Genomic DNA, 24,532 nt, shown 5'->3' on the forward strand with positions numbered 1-24,532 from the left:
GTACAATTAATCTAATCTACAAGATGAAGCAACAGCCATCAATTTAGGCAGTTTTAAAGTTGATGGAAGACACACAAACACACATACACACACACACACACACACACAGCAAATGCATAAAGGATAGTATGTAAAATAGAAATATAGACTTGGAAGAAACTCCAAGGATCATCTGATTCACCCCACTCTATTGTGCAGGAAAACATATTAAACTATCCATGCTAAGAGAACCTTAACCTTAATAAGTATGTTCCATTGTTGTAAAGATTCACCATCAGAAAGGTCTTCCTTATAGTAGGGTTAATATATCTAATATATTATTACATTAACTTGTCCAAGGTTAATGATAATATAGCTCAGAATTCCATCTCCTAAGTGTTAACCATGGAGACCTAAGACGGCACTAAGATGAAATGAGGTAACCATTTTTTAATTCCAAGAAAAAATATACTTGCTATTAATGACAGTGAACCTTTATTTTACAAACCAATCAGGTGGGTGGGGACATGATATTCTCTAAAGTTCAGCAAATGGAAGAATATGACATTGCTGTGATACAAATATTGCAAATTATATCATCTGCATCATTGGCATGGTGATGTTATTAACATAACTGCATCACTGTGTAAATGCCATAAATCATGATAGAATTTGGTCTATTCTGTATTGCATGCAGAGTCCATTGTATCAAGAGCTATAAAACTGAAATTTCATTGTATTTTAAATTTTCAATGATGTTTGTTAGTCTTTTGGAGGCTAGCAGGGTAAACATATTTCAACCAGCTAAACAAGTATGTTATTTCTTTCTGTTTTTAAAAACAGAAGCTTCCATGAGACATCAGAGCTAGTTTTTAGAGCATTTGTGCCATAAAATACATATGGTTTATGTAAGCAATCCATGGGTATTTTTGGACAGAATAATAACAGAATAACAAAATAGATTAATGATTTATCATGGTGGTCTGTCTCAAGATACTGCAAGAAACCATATACTACTTTCCAAAAACTTCAGAAGTGAGCCTCGCATATTGATTCAGCTTTTTCTAAATATTGCTATTCAACTGTTTAACTTGGGTAGAAGATGGGGGGGAGGGGAAATCAACCAATAATACCCATTGCTGAGATATCATTGTAAGGAAAATGACTCCTGCTTCTGCTAAGTCAACAAAGTGATTGAGAATAATGAAAGCCATGGATCTCGTTCAGTTAAATCCTTTACTACCTAAATACATATGCATTATTGGATTTATGCTAAAGACACAGTTCTGACTGTTGGTATACTGGTGTGATATAATTGAAGCAAGCAAGTAATCCATACTTTAATAATGTCTTAACAAGTTCTTGTCTTGCTCCTTTCGCTCTGCTCCCCAAGTAGTTCACAAGATGAGAATTGCATTCTTGTTTCCCAAAAGATTTGCAGCTACTGACAAAATGATAATCTGGTGAAGTATGTCTAAAGCCCAAAGGCAATAGTCTTATTGTCTCAAAAAAGGCACATGATCCTTAAATCCTGGGTCATGAAGCATTAGAAAAACCCATATGATATGATCGAGGCTTCAAAAATGTGTGTGAGTGTGTAAAATTTTGTGCATTTTTGATCCCACATTTTTTTTAAAAAATAACTATAGTGTTTCTTTTGATGCTTTTCACCTTTGATAGCAAAGCATTCCAAGGAGTGGTACCATAGGAACACAAATGGAACAGAGTATATATGGTATATGCATGAAGAAAACCAGATTCCCAGAATCTTTTGTTAAAAAGATGACAAGGAACAGAACTGGAAAATATTATCCTTTTCATTAGAATTGCTAACCTGTACAAATGGCTCTGCTTGATCTTAAAATTATATATTCAGAACTACAATGCCATCATGATTGAGTCAAATCTTTTTCTGCAAAGCTGTGGACTATTTTAAAAAATAACTGCAAAGTTTAAATGTGCACAGTGCACAGTGATAAAAATGGTAAGAAGTCTGAAGATCATGTCCCAGAAGAAAAAACAGAAACAATCTAGAAATATGTAGCCTGAAGATGATGAGACAGTTAAGAAGAAATAGGACAGCCATTCTCAAGCATCAGAAGTATTCTGTCCTCTATAAGGGGACAGCTCTCAATTCCTAACTAACTATCTCAATTCCCATTACCTATAACTGGCTGGACAGCACAAGAAGAGTGAACTTACAAATGAAGAAGCAAATTTGGACTCTACTCCTTCAGAGAGTAGGTCCCAAATTCAAATTGCAAAATAAGGACTAGTGATGATTGATGCTATTCATTACTGAAACGATTGTCTTAGAACATAAAAGATTCTAATGACAGTAAAGAAAGCATAGCACTTTTCAAAAATGTAATAGTACTTAATTTCCAATGCTAACAGGGTTTGAGGGGGGTATTTTTATCCTCCCTCTGCTATGATTTGTATTTTTGCTTTTGTGATATTTACAAATAAAGTTCTTTTGATCTTATACATTTCTTTATGTTCATTAACCAAGAGCTTCCTTTGGGTTTCGATTAATAGAGATAGACAGACAGACAAGCAGTAGGTAAGTTAGTAAGTAGATAGGCAGACAGGTAGATAAAACATGATATATATATAGAGGATTCAAAAAATATGCTAACCTATTTGTTTTACCGTCATTTGTTGAACAAATCATAATGACATTAAGATATAAACCACAGCCTCATCAATCTAAGAAAAAAGAAAAAGGAATATTATGTGTTTTAAGTATACCTCCAATTTATTACAACAAGGGAGGAGTTTAGGGCATCCTCTTCGGATAATTTTAAAAAATTAGAGAAGAACTTGTAGCAATTGACAATCCAGTGGTTTGACTCAGCTCCAAATGCTCATGTAAGGCTTTAGCTCAGTGACAGAGCTCTGCATTTAGTACCAAGGAATGCTTCAGTTTCATTCCTTGAGATTTCCAATTAAAGGATTTAGTCAACTAGGATTGGTGAAAACCCTCAACTGAGACAACAGAAGCCACGTATCAGCAATAATAAGAGACAATTTCATAACCAATATGTTGCTGATTGTTCCATATATCCACTGCATATTTCCATCGCTTCCTTCAACATAAATAATACTTTGCAAAACAGATCTCTGGACTGATTCACCCACTGGGACTGCCCAGTGAATTAAGCTGAGTTTTGCTTCAGCAGCAAGATCTTCTGAGCTCTGGGTTCATTTTATATATTGGACCCTGGCTTTTAACTTTCCCCTCCATTCTGCCTCCTGTTTTGTTCTATCACTCTCTTTATTTTGCCCCTTGATTTTTAATGCTCGCCATGACACTCATGTGGTGCAATTTAATAGAATAACAGAGTTGGAAGGGACCTTGGAGGTCTTCTAGTCCAGAATCTTGCTCAAACAGGAGACTCTATACCAGTGATGGCGAACCTTTTTATTGTGGTGTGCCGAAAGAGCACGCGTGCCAGCACCCACAATGCAATGTGCCCTGCCCCCCTCATGCAGGTGCATGCAACACCCCTGCCCCCTTACCTGCACTGCACATGCAAGTGCCTCCCAGCTGATTTTCAGCCCGTTTGGCGCCATTTTCACCTTCCTGAAGGCTCAAGGAAAGCCTGTTTTTCGGCCTCCCAAGGCTGCAGAGGCTTCCCTTGAGCCTTCAGGAGAGCAAAAACGGCCTCAATTGGGCTGAAAATCAGTTGGAATTTGCACGCATGCACAGTGCAGATAGGTTTGGCTGGGGCTCACGTGCCCTCACAAATGGCTCTGCGTGCCACCTGTGGCACCCATACCATAGGTTCGTCATCACGGCCCTATACCATTTCAAAGAAATGATTGTTCAATCTCTTCTTAGAAACATCCAGTGATGAAGCACCCACAATTTCTGAAGGCAAGCCATTCCGCTTATTTATTGTTCAATTAGGAAATGTCCCCTTAGTTCTAGGTTGTTTCTCTCCTTGATTAGTTTTCATCCATTGCTTTTTGTCCTGCCTTCAGGTGTTTTGGAGAATAGCTTGATTAAAAAGGTTTAATAGCATGGTTTTTTTTTTTTGTATCGAATTCACCAAAATGAAATGGAATTCAAAATTCTACAAATGAAATAATGAAGGTTATCAAAATGCTTATATATCACAAGTGAGATGTGTTTTATAAAGAAACTGCTAATGAACTTTGTTGACAATAGCAGCTGCAGCTGTTGCTACAGCTACACCCCTTCCACTGAAATTTCAGAAACCAGCACTAAGAGCTGGTGGACAAGGGTCATGAGCAATGAATGAACTGGTAAGATATCTGACTGAGTTTCAGCTTGTTTCTTCCCCCATCTCAGATCTGTGCCCTCCCCTCATATGCAGGCGAAGGAAGAATAGTATTTGACAACTTGCCTGTTTAGACAGAGCCCTCTGCTTTCACCGACAGCTATGCAGATGCTGTATGATGGGCAGTCAAAATGATTTTCAAAGAAAGAAAGAAGCACAGACTCTGGAATCAGGCAGCCCATCAAATCTACATTGGCATTTTAAAGTAGTTCCAGGCTCTATGAAAAAATTATAGTCTTCTGTTCGTCTGCAAACGGCCATGATATCAAAATGCATGGTTATCAACCTTCCAAATGACAAAAATCTGGTTTTAGCCAGCCACAATTGGTCAACTCTCCAATGCAATCAACAATATAGAACAACTTGTTTCTGAGAACCTTGGTTGCCTCTGAGCTTGTGATGGTCTCTCATGACCCTCATCCAGCTCTTAGTGCTGTTTTTTTACAGACATTTATTACCAAACTAGGAAACGTTTTCAGTGGTAGAAAAGAGTGGGGTTTGTTCTCTGTTTATATTATAGTGGCCTGCCCTGTCAGTATTGTTAGGAGAATTCTTGGTGATTCATTTGATTAGGCTGCTGTTTATTGTTAGCTTGTTTGTTTGAGTTGGTATTTCCTTGATTGTTGGTCTAGTATTAATATTGGTGTTAGTCTCTGCTGATCCAGATTGGATTGCTGGTGAGGAGGTGTTTTGGTCTTTTTGTAAAGCAGGTTTTTGACTGTCTCTTTTCAATGGTGTGTAAATGTTGCTTATCTCTACGTGCCTGTTGATGGCTGATTTATCTGAGTGACAGAATTCTATAGCATTTTTATAATATGTCTATGTATAATTAAAGTGGAATTCTGCATTTCTAGGAGATAAAGGCAGAAAATGTAGAATATGCTGTTTTGCAGTAGCAATACTGGTACTTTGGATCTCCTAAGGGAGATCAGATGATGAACTGATGCTCTAAGCTCTTCTCTGAAGATAGATAATAAGCTCTTCACTAAGCTCTTCTCTGAAGATAGATAATAAAAAATTGAGTTATTTTGGAAAGTGTCCCATTTAAATTCATGATTACTTCTATTCTCTTATTCTGGGAGGGAGGTTTATTGGGGTTTTTTGGTGATGGTTGCAAGTTGATTTACTGGGTAATGATTTCATGATGCAGATTTAACTTTTTTTAAGTTGAATGATACTGCGGATGCTTTAATTTGTTTTTAATATTTTGGAGGCCACCAAAATTCTTTCAATTGCAGTGGGATATAAATGTGATAAATAGGTAACTGCTTGATTTTTTTTTTAAAAGGTCATAAGATAAATATGGAAGATGTTTAAATCTCACACTCTGTGTTTTTAACACAAACTTGCAGATGACAAATGTTGCTATAGAAGATATTCTCATGTGAAAGAGAAAAGAAAATCTCTTTAGGAAAATTTTAGGTATCATATATTCAGGAATGAGAAAGTTTATTCCGATATAGAATCAATTAAGAATCCTATGATTAATTGGCTTAGAACTGCCTAAGTCAGGTGTCAATTAAGCTTACTGGAGGCAGTTACATTTAGCTTTTGGGCAGCCAGTTAGAACCAGTGCCAGGTATTTTGATTCTCTCTTTGAGGTTGTGTGCATTTTTGCTACATAATGAATTTTGCTTTTTTTTCCTTGCTGTGTTATAACAAACTGTTGTTTCACCTTTCAAAAAAATGGATCTCTATTTATTCTATTGATTTTCAATCCACCTTGAAAACAGCAAAGGAGGGATCAAAATAATCCAAAATAAAGTAATATAAAATGCCACCCAAATAGCGTAAGGCCATATCACTCACTTTGGGAACATAATCAGTACTGGTTTGTATCTCTGGGCTAGTTATAAAAGGACAATGAGTACCTTGGAATATGGTTCCTTCTCCTTTGGTATGCAATAACTATTTTTCAGATTAGTTTTATTTATAAATAATGTTACTTATCATATTGTAAACTGCCTTAGCATTTTTGATAATAATACAACATAGCCTAAACATTTCTCATTAACAAAAAACCTGGAGCATGAGAATTGGCTCCCACACTAATTCCAGTAACTTAGCCAACCAACTGGAATTAAACCATTCCTGCATGCATTTCCCCCTCTAGAAATAAATGTCCGATGAGAGCGATGAAATGCCATTTTATTGGCCCTTTTGGCAATAAAAGAAACTAAAATTATCTACCAGAAACTTGGCTGCTCATATCCATGTTCATATCCATCTAATAACCACATGCCTGGGGCACACAAAGAGAGAAAGCAATTATCTTTATACCAGGCATTTGGGTTTTCTGACTGGCTATTAGATGAATAGGCAGGTAAATTAAACAGCAAGGTGATCCCACCCCCCATTCACATAGACAGACATTGTATTCTTCTAGAGAGGGAGTCAGTCTGCTGTAGTGCACCAGGTTAGAAAGTGGGGGAACTGTGAATTCTAGTCCTTCTTTAGGTATAAAGCCAGGTGGATGACACTGGGCCAGTCCCTCTCTCTCAGTCCTGGGAAAGAGGCAATGGCTAACCATTTCTGAAAAACCTTGCCAAGAAATTTTAGGCACTAATCCAACATTTACCAAGCATCAAAAAAATTAGTCCAGATGTTTAGGCTATGTTAGTTAGAGATGATGGGAACTGTAGATTGATACCTCTGCGGTCACCAGATAGCGGAAGACCGTTATATTCTAAAAATGAGGTCATTCTGATTATAGTTTCTTAGGTAGCCAGATCAGCAACCTGCATATACAAGGAAATGCAATATCTATATTATGTTCCAATAGTAAAGAATTTATGTAGCTCAGGGTTGAACTGTGGAATCCTTGGTGCTCTCGGAGGTTGTTTGTTTGCTTGCAGATGTTTCATTACCCAACTAGAGGTAATCTCATCTTTACAAGAGAGGGTGGGGTTTGTTGCCTTTCCTAGGATATTCCATTCTATTCCCCTTGCTTTCTCAGTTTCATACTGAGGTTTTCCGCATACTTAATAGAAGTAAGCTTGATTGAATATGTGGGATTTTCAGTTCAGCACAAACTCCATCCTCCCTCACCCTGATGATGTTACCTAGTAGGGTAATGAAACATCTTCAAGCAAACAGCCAAGATCAGAGAGCACCAAGGATTCTACAGTTTATATTAAGTGTCCCAATTAGCCCAAGGTGAACTGAGCATCTTCAGTAGCTATAAATTCTGGGTGGCATGGGAAGAAGAAAGATAAAGCAAAGAAGAATAAGAACGAAATATCCTGGGAAAGTGCATGCCACATTTTGTTTCCCCTTTTACTTTTACTCCCAACTGTCTGTGTGAGATTACAAGAAGTCAAGGACATTAATGCTATAACTAAACTTATTTTGGAAAGCTCCAAGAAACCCTGTTCTCACAATGCACTGTATAGGAAAACCTTTACTACTTGTCAAAACAATCCTCTCCTCCCACTCTCCAAGAAAACTGGAAAGAAGACCAGAAATAAAGATTGTGTTCCACAGAAGGGCTGAAACAACAACAAAAAACAATGGCAATTTGCCATTACTTGCTTGCATATTAACAGCTTGAGGTGTTTCCTAGTGTCAAGCATTTGCATTATAAAAATGAAAGATGCTGGATGGAATATGAATTCTTTAGCACTGCAAGACTGGAGGGGGCTGTCTTCTGGTCTTTACTGGTTAGAATGGAAAAAAACAGGAAGAGATGTGCTCATTGACTATGCTAACTTGGGATCTGGTCATTTTAAGCAGCTGGTATCTTTGATCACAGTACTTGAGATCACTGAGCATTTATGATTTAATGATAATTATGTATGTATATAAGATCAACTCTAGTTCATAAAGCGCAAAGAAAATATCTGCCAGAAAACACTACCAGAATATTTTTTTTTTGTCTAAGTGCATAGTCCAGATCCTACAGCTCCTATTTTTCATTTCTATTTTGAGGCCCCCATACCTATTTCTTGTTTCCTTCTGAAAGAACATAATCAGTGGATTGAAAAACAAATGCTAAATTAGGAAAAGAGAAGGGTGTAGGAAAGAGCTCCAAACATGAAAGGCTTGCATTGACCATTTGCAACTGAAAAAGAATCCACAAACATTGCATAATGGAAACATATTTAGCAAGTATCTACAACCGTCTGGCTGTGACAAAACGTTTAAGAACATGTAGTCTGCACACTTAGTAGAATCAAGACACTTTAAATATGTGGGATTGTAAAGCTCTTTTTTTAAAAAAAAAAAAACCCAACCCTCTCAGTTCTGTTATGATTTACAACTTTATGATGTCTGGACTTCAACTCCCAGAATTCCCAAATTGCCAAGATTGCAAAGCACTGATCAATGAGATAGAGACACTTATCTAGTGTATACTGAATCAGAACACTGATCCATTAATCAATGTGGTCTGTAGTGCTGTTCATTCCTTTTGAAAAATATAATTCTCTAGTTTTCCTTCTGGTCTGATCAAATACTGGTTGACATGTTACAATTTAAAGAAAGCAGCAAATAATTTTTCATCCGAAAAAATCCTCCCTGTGGCTTTATACATTTTAATCAGCCCTGACATTTCCCCAAAGACAGAGGAAAACAATTTGTTATGTTTTGGACATAACGGGCTACCATGAATAGTTTCATTTCCTTGTCTGAATGGCTTTACTTTTTTTCTCTCAAAACAGCTGCTGATGTATGAAGGAAGTTTTCTGTCTAGCATTTCCATGTAGACAAGCTCTGCTTTTTGCTTTTTCACATTGTGCATTTTTCACAGCCTTTTTCTCGTCTGTGATCCTTAATAGCCTATAAATTCACAAAAATGAATTGATGCAGCTCCTATACTCTGGAATTCTATCCCCAGTCAATCCAAACAGCCTGTTCCTTCTTATGCTTTAAGAAAAGCCTTAAAACCTATTTTTTTATTCTAACTTTTCTTTCCTAGTAGCCTATTTTATTGTCAGTTTTTAATTATTGATGCAAGCTTATTTTATATTTATAACTCCCTTTTTATTTATATTTTATTTTATTTATATTTATTATTTATTGCTTTGGTACACCACAATTTTTACATTCAATAGTATTTTGTGCTATTTTCTGATTCTCATTATTATTTAATAATTCTATTTTTAATCACCACAGTTGGTCTTGCAGGATAGGAGTCTGCAAGGTATAGAAATGAACAAACAAACCAACGAATGAGTAACAATGAGAACAAAGCAACTCCTATTTCAGTCTTAAAAGGGATGTATGGATTATCCTTGGTGTTATTGTTCTTCTATAAATTAACAAACAATGGAAGATTTTAGCTGTTCATTTTGGCCATCATTTGGTTGCATATCAAAGGTAGAATTGGGCAAGAAGCCCATTATATTACTAATATTGTAACTAGTTTATTTAAAATAAATTGCAGACAAAGGACACCAAAATTGCATTATAACCATTGTATGAAAATTTTTTCTCTTTGCTGAATATCCTATTCTAAATCGAAAGCTCCATGGCAGAAATCTGCACCAGAAAAAAAGGCTCATGATATACTACAGTATTAGTATATCATGAGCCTCTATTTATTACAATAAATACAAGCTTTTTCTTTGATGCAACTGACAGCTGTGTTTGTGCAAACAGGGCATGTTGGTGGTGATCTGGGAGAAACGGAAACATCCTTTACCCCAAATATTAAGAGCCTAGTTTAGAACAGGCCAATGATGTTTTATAGTTTTATCACTCCAATCCTGAGATAAGTATGTACAGGTAGTCCTCAATTCACAACTGGGACTTCCATCACTAAGCGATTTGGTTGTTATATGAATCGTGCCTAATTTTAAGACCTATCTGAGGTGATCGTTAAATGAAACTGAAAGTCCCCCAGGAAGAAAGGGGATCAGGTGACTCTGGGATGCTGAAACCATCGTAAATTCATGTTGGTTGCCTAGCACCCAAAGTTTGATCACGTCACTGCAGGAACACTGTGGTGGTCATAAATGCAAGGACCGATTGTAAGTCATTTTTTTCAGCACCATTTTAACTTTGAACAGTTGCTAAACAAATTGTCATAAATTGAAAACTACCTATAGTTCACATTTCATTAATGAAGCCCACAATCCTCATTTTAGTAATCCCTTAGTAGTACATGGAATAAATTTAAGAAGAGATGGGACAACCACTTGTCTGAAATGGTATTGTAGGATGTGTCAAATTTTTCAACTTTCAATTTCCAAACATTAGGGGTGCTCAAAAGTCGTGACATGCCATGGGGATTGTAGAAATACTTTGGTTACTTTAATATAATTTAGAGGTGCTTGGAAAGTAACTATATAAATAACTTTTTAATATTTTGTTTGTTTCGTTTAAGGTTACTTGTCTGAGAAGGAGATTGGACTAGAAGACCACCAATGTCCTTTCTAACTCTGTTATTCTGTTAAGCACTTTTCCTAAATCCACCTCTCTTTCCATAAATTTGCTCATACTCTAATAATCTTCTCTGCTGTGAATTTTGTACATTAATTAGCCTTTATATTAAATAATTCTCTGCTTTCTCAACCCTGACTCTACTAGTCAATAATAAGTGACCCAAATTCCACTTTTATTGGAGGTCAAAACTTTTTTGTTCATTTCCTCTATACTATGCATACTTTTCATTACATTTTCATTACATTTCTTAAGTGCCAGACACTTTAGAATGTTCAAAATAAGCTATCAACACTCATCTAATTATTCCATAGACAAAATTCTGGCATGCCATTAGACAGACTCTTGCCACCAAATGTTACATCTGCACTACAAAGCTACATCTGTTTCATACCAATTTAATTTCTAGAAATGACAAGTCATGGCTTCTCCCCCCCCCCAAAAAAAACAAAAACAAAAACAAAACACAAACCTAATATTTTGGGACTTGAGAAATGCCAGAGTTGAGGACAACTGCTTTGCTCCTTGGAGAATGAAAATCATACCATCTTTTTCTGAGGTTCAGAAAGTGACTGACATTACTTTATAGAAAAAGCACCAGAGAGAACTCAAGAAAAGTCCTAACAAACTTTGGAAAGATCTCTTAGCTTACAAGAAGTCCAAAGTTCTTAAGAAAACAAGAGACCCAAGACACCTCAATTATGCTTGACCAATCTCTTCTTGAAAGTCTCAAGTGATGAAGCTCCCACAACTTCCGAGGGCAAGCTGTTCCATTGGTTGATTGTTCTCACTGTCAGAAAGTTTCTCCTTATTTCCAGGTTAAATCTCTCCTTGTTCAGTTTCCATCCATTGTTCCTTGCCTTCAGGTTCTTTAGAAAATAGCTTGACCTCTTCCTCTCTGTGGCAGCCCCTCAAATATTGGAATACTGCTATCATGACTCCCCTGGTCCTTATCTTCACTAGACCAGTCAAGTTACAGTTCCTGTAACCGTTCTTCATATGTTTTAGTCTCCAGTCCCCTAATCATCCTGGTTGCTCTTCTCTGTACTTTTTCTAGAGTCTCAACATCTTTTTTATAGTGTGGTGACCAAAACTGGATGCAGTACTCTAGATGTGGTCATACTAAGGCTTTATAGAGGGGTATTAGTACCTCCCTTGATCTCGATTGTATCCCTCTTGTTAATGGAATTTAGGACTGCATTAGCTTTTTTGGCTGCTGCTGCACACTTGACCAAACTCAGTGGTTGTCTTTACACAGTGAGTTTCCAATGAGTGTAAAATAAGGCGTAGCAAGAGAGAGAGAGACTGGCCCAAGATCACTAATTCTAAAGGGCCTTCATGCTTCTATGCTAGCATCTTAGCCACTACACCATGCTGCTAGCTCTTAATTAGCAAGAGAGCACTTGGAATAAAATACAGGTAGTGCTTGACCACAATTGAGCCCAAAATTTCTAAGTTGCTAAGCGAAACATTTGTTAAGTGAGTTTTGCCTCTTTTTACAGCCTTTTTTTTTGCTACAGTGAAGTGCTGTAGTTGTTCAGTTAGTAACATGATTGTTAAGTGGATCTGATTATTCCAATGACTTTGCTTGTCAGAAGGTTACAAAAGAGAATCACATGACCTCAGGACAGTGCCACTGTCATAAATATGAGTCAGTTACCAAGTGTCTGAATTCTGATCCCGGTCAAAGTGTGAAAAACAGTCATAAGTGTGAAAAATGGTCATAAGCCATTTTTTTCAGTGCTGTGTAATTTTGAATAGTCGCTAAATGAACTCTTGTAAGTCAGGGACTATCTGTACTATGAATGAGAGCACTGGATCCTTCAAGTATTTCAGATTCCATACAGATGTCAGATTTTATCTTATCTTTGGGTTTGGGAAGTGGAGAGAAGACAAATTAGAGGAAGCTACATGGCCTCAGGTTTGCTCCCCATTGAAACTCTGGAAATACTGTCTCCTCGCTAGTTTTACCAACTGAGTTGAGTTCTTTATGCAAAATTGTACTTTTGCCTTATGCAACAACGTATTTTTAGCCAGACCTTTCTGCAGTCTTGACACACCCTAAGGGTTTATAGCCTATTTTTGCTATCAAGAATAAAACCCAAACCATTGCTGGCCAAAGTTTTAAATTGCTCACTTGTTGCTACACCATTGGTTGGTGAAGTGGAGGAATTGTGACACACAGCCATTAAAATAATTAAGTATGTATTTTTATCCCTAAAGATATAGACAGCTCAAAATTAAGGGTGTCTTTTTTAACCTTTTTTGTTTAGGCAGGCACAAACAAGTCTTACCTCAAGATAGTAAGCTGTGGTAATACTCTGGAGACATGATACACTTTTATTTCCTATCCTGAGGTCTGGAAAAAAAATGGTTGCCTCATAACACCATATTATCGAGTGGACAGTAAAACAGAAAAAGGGAATATTGGTTTCCTGGCCACGTGGCCCATGAACTGCATTCATGGCTGCTTGTGCCTGTGTGTGTGTGTTACCTCTTTCTCCTTCCCACTTCCCACTTGGTTGGATGGGATGTCATAACTATCAGTGTGGGGCAGCCCATGGTTAAAACAAGAAGGAGCCCAACACAGGTAAGGAAAAACTCAGAACTGTCCATTTGATCTCAATCCCTCCCTCCTCAGGTAGTTACTAGCCTGCGAAAGGTAGTCCTCGACTTACGACCACAATTGAGCCCGGAATTTATGCTGCTAAGTGAAAAATCTGTCAAGTGAGTTTTGCCCCATTTTACAACCTTCCCTGCCACATTTGTTAAGTGAATCCCTGCAGTTGTTAAATTAGTAACAGGGTTGTTAAGTGAATCTGGCTTCCCCAATGACTTTGTCTGTCAGAAGGTCGCAAAAGGGGATCATGTGACCCCAGGACACTGCAACTGTCATAAATATGAATCAGTTGTCAAGCATCCGAATGTAAATGATGGGACCACGGGGATGCTGCAATGGTCGTAAGTGTGAAAAATGGTCATAAGTCACTCTTTTCCAGTGCTGTTGCAACTTTGAACGGTCACTAAATGAACTGTTGTAAGTCGAGGACTATCTGTACCCTGCTCAGAGACAGGGTTAAAATCAATATGGCAGCTATGAGTGCTTCATCAAAGCTGTCCCCTTTTTGAGCTCAAAAGCTGTCACACTCTTTCTTGCATTCTCTGAAGAGGATTTGGAAATTTCTCTTATGGCCATTTACAGATAATCCTTAACTTAGAACCATTCTTTTAGTAACTGTTCAAAGTTACAACGGCACTGAAAAAAGTGATTTACAACCATTTTTCACACTTATTTCATCACGTGATCAAAATTAAGACAGTTGACAACTGACTAGTATTTATGACAGTTGCAGTGTCATGTGATCCCATTTTGCGACCTTCTGACAAGCAAAGTCAATGGAGAAGCCAGATTCACTTAACAACTGTGTTACTATCTTAATAACTGAAGTGATTCACTTAACAACGGTGGCAAGAAAAGTCATAAAATGCAGCAAAACTCACTTAACAACTGATTTGCTTAACCACAGAAATTAACCACTGGGGTCATTCACCAAGGACTACCTGTATAGCTAGCTACCTTTGATCATTATGCTCACTGAATACTTCAGCTAATGGTGTGTTGAACTCTGCAGAAATTTGTTAAAAATCTTTTTCTCCTGAGGAACAGGGATCCCCTCCCCACCTCCTGTTTTCTCTCTGTCTTCTCAGGTTGTCTGAGAATTTATTTGTTTTGAACATATTTTTTTTGGTTAGGAAAAGCACAGGATGCTACTGCTGAGTGTTGATGTCTGTTGTGTATCCTCCTGCAGCCCTAAAACCCGTCAGACTGTCCTCGCTTCCAAATCTAAAAAAGGCTTTTCCCCACCGCACCTCCTGAGGCATTCCTTCATGATATCTTAGGGGGAACAGGTCTTAGGGGGTCTTCAAGTACAGCCCTCACCCAAAGATAGGAATCTTGACAGCAACCCCCGCCCCCAACAAATTTGGTTGGAAACCTGCAGTGATGGAGGGCAGCCTGATTCAGTGCTTGGTACCTCATGCTCAGAAAATTCCTCTTTCTTTCAAATTTGGATCTGCTGCCTACCCTTGCGAGCTACGGGGGGGAATATATTCACTCCTTCCCCCCGTGACTGTACTTCAAGCATTGGGAGTCTGCTATCATGTCTCCCACAGGTGGTATTCAGCAGGTTCTGACCAGTTCTGGAGAACTGGTAGTAGACATTTTGAGTAGTTCAGAGAACCAGCAAATACCACCTCTGACTGGCCCCGCCCCCATCTATTCTCTGCCTCCTGAGTCTCAGCTGATTGGCTGGGTCTCCTTTTGTTGCCCTGCACAAGAGAACGGAGCTGGAAAGCAGGTTAGCGGGGTGAGGAAGGAATGGGGATTTTGCAGTATCCTTCCCCTGCCACGTCCACCAAGCCACATCATGCCCACAGAACCAGTAGTAAAAAATTTTTGAATCCCACCACTGATGTCTCCCCATGGTACACTAGGGAAGAAGAGACAGCAACCTTCTTGAAGGCTGTTACAGAGGAAAGGGTGTGGAGAATGGACTACATTTTTCACTTAGCAAATAAGAAAAATTGCAGTCCTTTCTGCATTTCATCTGACAGTTCCTCAACTCCACCCATTTTCACAATGATCTTTTATGATCTTTGACACCATGGGAAAAATTGTTGGTCTGAAGGACACATAGGGACACAGCGTCAGTTCCAGCCAACATCATAGCATACTATTTCTAGGAGTGCTCACTAGAGATATGCAAAATTTCTCAATCTGGAAATGAACCTTTCCAGAGAATTCCAAAAAGATTCCATTTCCTTCTTGGCCATACCAAAACTCCTCCAATCCACATCGTTTTGTGGGAAGGGGCTGCTCAGAAATTTCTAGAAGTAAATCTGCCATAGCAGAAGCAGTTTGATCCAAAAATGGCTGGCAGGGAAATGGAACATTCTAGAATTCTCCAGAAAGATTCATTTCCTGAACTGACAGATGTTGCACATCTTTAATGTTTCTCTCACGCCACTTCGTATAAGGCGGGCTAATAATTTTTTTTTAATCTGACAAGCCAACCTTGCAAACAACAAACTGCTATCCTTTCCATTTTACAGGCAGGAAAACTGGGAGGTGTGAACAGGGCATGAAAGTCAAATGACCCAGTAAGTGTAAAGGCAGGGCTTGGGAACTAGGTCTCCTTTGGGATACATAATTTGTGCTGGGTATTATGGCCGTGGGAATGAAAGGCCATGTACTTCTGCCCCTCCCTAGGAGGCAGCAATCCTAATTTTATAAAAATAGCTCACCTATGGAATCAGGTGGCTGGCTAAGTAGCTGCCCATTCCCCACCTGGGTGTGACGGCAAAAGAACAATCTCTGGAATGCAGTCGGTCTGCAGGGATGAATGAAGTACAGCCAGCTTCTCTCCACTGGAGGGAAATCGCTCTACTGAGTGACTGAGCCAGCTTTGGTTCATCTCACCAGGTATGCATTAATTAGCCTCCGCAACTGAGTTTCAAAACAGGCAAGCTTTTTCCCAGCAGCTAATCGTGTGTGACCTAACAGCAGTGACAACTAAAGAGCCTTAATATGTGGACACGAGCAACCTCTTCCATGTGTGGCCCTGAAATCAATGAGGCTGCATAATTCAAAACAGTTTGCTGGATGATCCCATACTTAACCCACCCCCCCGCCTCCCAAATATTACGCTTGTCATAGCCTGACACAACAGAATAATAGCGTGGAATCTGCAATGTTCATCTTCCTTCTCATGCGGGTGACAGGGAGAGACTATAGATAGTATTTCCTTTGTAGAGTTTTGGTCTCTACAAAATGAATCAGAATCAGAATAGAACTGGAAGGGACTTTGGAGGTCTTCTAGTCCAACCCCTCTGCTTGAGCAGGAGAACTTATACCATTTCATACAAGTGACTGTCCAGTCTCTTCTTAAAAGCCTCCAGTGATGAAGCAACCCAACTTCTGAAGGCATGATGTTCCACTGGTTAATTGTTCTCACTGTTAGGAAGTTTCTCCTTAACTCCAGGTTGCTTCTCTCCTTGATTAGTTTCCAACCATTGATTCTTTCTTGCCTTCTGGTGGTTTGGAAAATAAGCTGACTCCCTCTGAGCCAGCCCCTCAAATACCGGAATATTGCTATAGTGTCACCTAGTCCTTCTTTTCTCTAGTCCAGCCATACCTAATTCCTGCAACCGGGTTGTTCTTCCTGTGTTTTGGTGATATGAATGACTCAGTAATGTAACCTTAAAATTATGGAACAAAGCAGACAACACCATTTTTAAATGGCAGCTTGTGTCAAACACAGAGCTAGAAATTCCATGTAAGAAGAGAATACATGAAGAAGTTTGTTCTTGCTTTTTGTGAAAGCATATATTTCAATGCAAAAAAAAAAAACCAGTCAAAAGATGACACTTTTGCTTGAAGTATAGCCTGGTGGTACAATTTGTTTCAGCGTCTCATTCTCATAGAAGAGTACTTTAGACAGCAGGTGAACACTAAAAGAACCAAGGTGTTTTTCTCCATTTGCCTGCAACTGTGCAGGCGACAGATGAAATTGATTTATTTGACATCTGCATGTAACCTTACTTCATTTTGCATTTTCATACCAATAGAGTAATGTTCAAAATGCGCATTAAGAAGCCGTTTGCAGAAAAAATACATATATTCATGAAATAATGTGCCATATGGGATCTATTTGGGAACAGAAGAGTGGTATACACTAGGAAAAATTTGCAAGTAAAATGAAGAAACATGTGCTAAAATGTACACAGATGTTAATGTGGTCTTTAAAAAAAAATCATGTTTGATTTTCCAAACTTAATATATTTGCAGATCAAGAAACCGTTGAAAAATGAACTTGAATGATCTGAATCTGTTGCTTTTACTTGGTTCTACGAACCAAGATTGTGGTGATAAGTGATAGGCATGAATCCTTAGATAGTCAGGGACAGTTTTCACACTCAATCCAAACCTTCAGTGAAATAATAAATCGGGATCACACCCAGCTATATTGTCAAGAATTATGGCTAAATCTTGATGTCATCACAGAATCAAAGGTGTGTAATAGAGATTTTAAAGTCTAACCTCCTGGGCAGGAATTCTCATTTGTCATCCCAGGCCAATGTTTCTTAATCTTAGCAACTTTAAGATGTATGGACTTCAATTCCCAGAATACCCCTGCCAGATACGCTGGCTGGGAAATCCTGGGAATTGAACTCCAACTCTGATTTACAGAGTTAAAGCTCTTGAAAACAGCAAATTTGAGGATGATGGTGGGTAATGTTACTTTTAGTACAAAAAAGAATTAGGTATCTCCTTAGGAATAGCCCCCCTTCCCTTTGGCACCAAGTAGCTTCACTAATGCAGTGGACTTTAGACTCCTTGCATTGTAAGGTCACAACGTACTGGCTGCCACCGTTCAGTCTGTGATGGCCATAAAACCGCTAAAAATTGTTATATTTGGCCAAAGACCAAGAAGTCAAAATCCAAAGCTCCACTTCTTTCTTTGGAGGCCTGTTATTATGTTGCAACTGTTAGAAAATAATTGAAAGAAAGTGGACGAATTATAGTTCACCTTGCTGAACAATGGCCATTTCCTGATGGGAGTTGAAGAAGGATTGCTTAATTTATTTCAAAAGTTTCCATCTAAGAGCAACTTATTTGGGACTTTGCAAAGGCAAAGTGCAAAGACACTAGAGGGAAGATAGACAATCTGGCAACTGGTTGATGTTGTAAGGATTTGTTTAAAACAGATGAGAATTCTACGAAACATTTGGAAGACGCTATATGGATTACTCTGGATATATCTTTGTAAGCCAGAAAGCTGGTATATAACTGACACTAATTTGACTTGGATCTGACCAGGTGGCCAATCCAAGGGTAAGGTCCATGTTTCCATCTTGAGATACTAAAAACCCATAACCTCTGAATGAAAACCATGGATTCTACTGCTAAGAAATGACCTTCAGTGAATCTGTATCACAACAAACCAGACAACAGATCTATCTTGTTCAGTATTGCTAGTAATAACTCTGCAAGATTTCACATGGCTGTCTTTCTCAACCCAGCTTGATGATGCTGAAGATTAGGGCTGGGATCTTTTTTATGCAAAATAGATGCTCTCCCACAAAATTTACCTAGCATGCAGGAAAACTACCTGTTCTCAGAGACAGCAGGCTAAATGAGATCATTGCTCAATTACTGTCTACACTGACTCGTAGCCAAGGATTTTTCCGATGTATAGCAATAGCACTGAGACTTACAGCCCTCTCTAAGCGGTTTACAGAGTCAGCATACTGCCCTCATTTTACTGACCTCGTAAGGATGGTAGGCTGAGTCAACCTTGAGTCGGTCAGGATCGAACTGTTGGCAGTCGGCAGAGTTTGCCTGCAATACTGCATTCTAACCACTGAGCCACCACGGTTCTTTTTAGCTGGAGATACCAGTGACTAAAGTTGAGTTCTGTGTGCACAAAGCAAACTAATTGTCCATTCCCCTTTGCAATACCATTTATATCAGGGGTGTCCAATCTTGACAAACCTTTAAGATTTGTGGATTTTTCAACTTGTCTTAAAGTTGGCTCAGGCTACTTTTATATGGGTAGAACAGATGATCTCCTCTTGAGCCATACACCTCTCCAGAATGCCTCACCCTCTTTTTCATTCCAAAAGCTCTCCAGCTGCAGAGCACATATTATTTCCTCTGCAAAGCTCTTACCTGTTCAGTGATGAAGGAGCTGCAGAAGGTAATGGCTGACCAGAAGAAGATCCCACAGCTAAGAATAATCTTCCTGTTGAAACGGTCACCAAGGTAGCCAAATATTGGGGCTGCCACCATAAAGCTACAGATGAAAACTGCAGAAGAATAGAAAGGAAGAGATGGATTGGGTCAGCAATTCCCAAACATTTGAAATTTGGTTGGGAAAGTCAAAAACAAAGTATCAATCATCTACATCAGTTTTCCCTAACCTGCATGACAGGTTCCGCTCTTCCGTTCAAACCATTGGTGAATACTTCATGTGCTACAGGTAGTCCTCAATATATGATTTCAATTCAATTGGAACCAGAATTTTGATTGCTAAGTAATGCAATTTTCACATGATCAGACCTGATTTTACCACCATTTCCTCCTGTGGTCATTAATTGAATTTCCACAGTCATTAACAGCATCACGTAGTTGTTAAGTGAATCATGTGGTCATGAATTGACTTTGTTTGTTGAAAGCTGGCTGGGAAGAGTGCAAATCATGATCACATGACCACAAGATACTGCAACCATAGTAAAGGTGAGCTGGTTGTTAAGTGCCCAAATTCTTATCATGTGACCATGGGGATGGTGCGACAGTCATAACTTCAAGGACTGGTTGTAAGTTACTTTTTCCAAGGCTGACATAAGTTCAAACCTTTGTTAAGTGAACAGACTGAAGTCGAGGACTACTGTATTCAAAACTCAAAGGAAGAAATTGTTTCCTCATACACATTCAGATTTAAACAGTGTTTATATATTTTATTTATTGTTATATTTATTCATAATAGGTAGTCCTCAACTTATGACTACAATTGAGCCTGGAATTTACGTTGCTAAGTGATAAATTTTTGAGTGAGTTTTGCCCCATTTTACAATTTTTCTTGCCACATTTGTTAAGTGAATCACTGTAGTTGTTAAATTAGTAACATGGTTGTTAAGTGAATCTGGTTTCCCCATTGACTTTGCTGGTCAGAAAAGGTGATCCCAGGATATTGCAACGTCATAAATGTGAATCACTTGTCAAGCATCGGAATGTAAATCACGTGACTGAGGGGATGCTGCAACAGTCATAATTGTGAAAAATCATCATGTCACTTTTTTCAGTGCCGTTGTAACTTCAAACAGTCACTAAGCAAGGACTACCCATATATTTACATATCACCTTCACTCAAGATAGTAACAGTGTCAAAGTGAGCAGAGGATAAATTTCAACCCGAGTTTCCCTACCCCTACACCAATATTTTGGTCTTTACAATATGGAAAATTAATATTTCCAATACACTTGCTGTCGGCTAGAAAGATACTATGTTTTTCTACACAATCGGTGTTAAATCTATTTTCTATTCTTTGTAGATCTGGAAGTCCCTTTTTTAATTAGATGGTTTGTTGATGTGCAACAAAAGAAAAGGCAACTTTTCTTTAAAAGAGGTTTTATAGACAGAGGCGGTACAATTATGGAAAAAGATTTGAGAACAAAAGAATAAAATGACAAAACAAAAAGCTGGCAGAACCCAGATGGCAGCATGAGAATATTCAGTTTGAGTTGTAAAACAAAAAAAAATTCAGACAATGACAGTCAGCTTGCCAGAAAGACTGACTGCCAACTGTCACATCCACAGCTAGCCCAAAAGTCTTCCCAAGGAGCCTGACCTAGGTCATCTAACTAGGAAAAAAATGAAGGAGGGAAATTGGTGGAGGGCCTGCCATCTAATCTAATGAGACAGAAATTAATTTCTGCAACCAGACATATAGTCCTCCTTTAATGACCACAATTGGGAACAGCAAATCAGTCATTAAGCGAAGTAGTTGCTACGTGAAACAGCCACCATGGTTATGATTTTACTTCAACTTTGCTTTGCTTTGCAGACCTGGAAAGCTTGTAAATGCCTGGTTTGGTTGCAAAGTTATTTTTTCATCACTGTGAATTCAACAAACTATTCATTCCTCCTCTACATCAACAAGTAAAATTTTCATTTAAGCCTGGTTCTCACTAGAGATATAAGTGACCAAAGCTGGGCCTTCAGCATGCCCAGTCTGAGTTCTACCCATGAGTTAAAGCAGCCTTTCCCTCTACTTTATCTATTACCTTTCTTAGTGCAATGCAGTCTTTGTCATCTTTAGCAGATATTTAGACTTCAACTCCCAGAATTCCCCTGCCGGGGAATGATCCTGGCTGGTCTAATGGATTCCCTTTTTCTTAGTCTAATGCAGGGTTGTCAAACTCGCGGTCTGTAGGCCGGATGCGTTATGCGCTGGCCACACCCGGTTTAGAAAAGCGGAAAAAAAACCCTAAACCGTCACGTGATGCTGCTGTGACGATGCGAGTTTGACACCCCTAGTCTAACCCATTGCACAAGGTTGTTTTGAGGAGAAATGGAAATGACTACTATGTACACCCTAAAAGACAGGATAGAAATCAAGCCAGCAACAAAAGGCAGTTATGTGACTGAATGCAGAAAGTATCAACTTTAATTCCAAATTATTATTTGCCTTCCACATGATCCAGCATCCTCAGGTCCAACTATAAGATTCAGATTGAAAGCCCCATGTTACCAAATGCCCAATGTACATTTCACATTAGACAATCAGATTAGACACATCAGAATGGGGATGACTTTTCAGAAAGAATGATACATTTCTCTGGAATCCTTTAAAATTCATCACTGTCATCACTGTGATTTTAACCTTTAAAAGGTTAAATATTCTTTTTCAGAATGGAAGTCTTTAAAAATAAAACCGGGGGAATAACACAGAAGTAACTTCGGTTCAGATTCCATTTTGTAGCCTTGCCTCACAAAATACGATCTCTTTCAGAGACAGGTCACCTAGGAAACTTTTTTTTTTAAATGGCACCTTTCAAAGACTCTGTTTCCTATACGCAATTGGGCGTGACTTCTTGCCTGCCCCAAAATACCAGACAAAAGGGCAGGTGAATAAAAATAAGTAAAATGACGGTCGCCCTTCCAATTGAAAGTGACAGCTTTGGAATCGTAGTTTGGAATGAAGAATGAGCAACACACATCTGTTTTGTTGCAATTGTGGTGAAAGAACAGGAAAGGTTTAATTATCCAGACAGGATGGATTTCTCTGTATCTATTTCTGATTTCAGTGGTCAAACCCCACCCTGATACAGGTGGGATGTTTTTTAATTTCTCCCAGTTCTTTTGTGGTGCAATGTGGGTGGATATGCCCACATGTATGTGCATCTGTGTGCTTTGTATTTCTCTTGCTCTCTCTTTTTAATTATATGGGACAATAAAAAAATAGTTCATCTTCTCAGGCATCATGAATTCTTTCACACGTTGTTACCCATGAGTGCCAGCTCAGTTTTTTTTCCACCCTGGGAAATGCCAGTCAACCAGCAGCCTAGTTCTTTGTCATGATATTTAAAGGTGCTCTTTTATTTGTTCGATAGAAAAAATATAATATTTGCCCACCCCACCCCCTCAAAAAAATCAGAAGGGATTTAAACATTTAATCATAAAAGATATGGTGATCTGTAAAAGGTTTTCTCAAGTCATTAAGATGACGATTTGCCTCAGGCTTGAAGGAGTGACATTCAAAATTTGCACTTGGAATTGGTTTGGGTTTTAAGAGTTTATTTCACGGTTACTTGTTTGTGGAATTATATTGAGAATTATTGGGCATAGTCATCACTCCCCACCTGCCTTTCTCAGAAGGGAATCAGAGAGTCTTGATGTGATCATCAGCAATGGCAGACCAGACCTCTCTAATTGTTAATTCCTTTGCCATAGCAATAGCACTTACACTTATATACCTCTTCATGGTGCTTCACAGCCCTCTCTAAGTGGTTTACAGAGTCAGCATCTTGCCCCCAACAATCCAGGTCCTCATTTTACCCACCTCGGAAGGATGGAAGGCTGAGTCAACCTTGAGCCTGGTGAGATTCGAACTGCCAAATTGCAGTCAGTGAGCAGTCAGCAGAAGTAGCCTGCAGTACTGCACCCTAATCACTGCACCACTGATTTATATGCTATCCCATAGTGCTTTATAGCAGTCTCTGGGAGGTTTACAATTGTCAGCCTCTTGCCCCCCAACAATCTGCGCCCTCATTTTACAACCTCGGAAGGATGGAAAGCTGAGTTAACATTGAGCCCATCAGGATCGAACTCCAGGCTGTGAGCAGAGTTTGCCTGCAATAGTGCATTCAAACCACTGAAATCCCATCTCTCTCCCTATCAGGCTTCTTCTAGAAAAGATATTGTGAAATCTATGAATTGATATTGAAGGCAAGAAAAAGATCCAAAACCACAGAGAGAGATTTGTCTCTCTGTGTGTCTTTTTAAGGATGAGATGTAGCTGTGGAGCTTGGTTCAATACAGGTAGTCCTCAACTTACAACCATTCATTTATTGACTGTTCAAAGTTACAATGATATTAAAAAAAACCTAACTTACAGTCCATCCTCGCACATATGACCATTGCAGCATCCCCACAGTCATGTGGTCAAAATTCAGGAACTTGGCAGTCAGCATGTATTTAGATAGTTGTGGTGCCCAGGGTCATGTGATTGCCATTTACAACAATCCCAGGTGGTTTCAAATAACCAAAGTCAATGGGAGGAAGCTAGATTCATTTAATGGGCATATTATTCACTTAACAACTGCAGTGATTTGCTTAACTGGCAATAAAAGTTGGGAAATCAGAACAAAGTCAATTCATGACCACATGACTCACTTAACAACAATCATGCTTAGCAACAGATATTCTTTTCCCAATTGTGGTTGTAAGTCAAGGACTACCTGTATAGCATTGAACACTGACAGCAACCTGAGAGCACTGACAGCAACCTTTTTTTTTTTAAATTGAATTGTGTTGACGAACCAATTCACTCTCAAACATGCAAGCAAAAGGAGACTGGATGAGAAGATGACCAGGACAGCAATGCAAAATGGAATAATCAACTATAGCCATAAATACTGGATGGAAACTGAAGAAGGAGAGATTTAACCTGGAAATAAGGAGAAATTTCTGACAATGAGAACAATCAACCAATGGAACAGCTTGCCGTCGGAAGTTGTGGGAGAGCCATCACTTGAGACTTTCAAGAAGAGATTGGACTGCCATTTGTTGGAAATGGTGTAG

General features: G+C 38.7%; 1 protein-coding gene across 1 annotated transcript in view; it reads right to left on the bottom strand.

Moving 5' to 3' along the window:
* SPNS2 (SPNS lysolipid transporter 2, sphingosine-1-phosphate) overlaps window positions 1-24,532 on the bottom strand; it is a 138,870-nt gene that overhangs the window by 49,490 nt on the left and 64,848 nt on the right. The window contains exon 3 of the mRNA XM_026708592.2: window positions 19,399-19,535. Coding sequence (XP_026564377.2) covers window positions 19,399-19,535 — 137 coding nt within the window. The remainder of the gene's footprint in view (window positions 1-19,398; window positions 19,536-24,532) is intronic.

This window comes from Pseudonaja textilis, chromosome 1 (genome assembly GCF_049901715.1).
Source record: "Pseudonaja textilis isolate UNSWEBS1 chromosome 1, rPseTex1.2, whole genome shotgun sequence".
Lineage (NCBI taxonomy): Eukaryota > Metazoa > Chordata > Lepidosauria > Squamata > Elapidae > Pseudonaja > Pseudonaja textilis.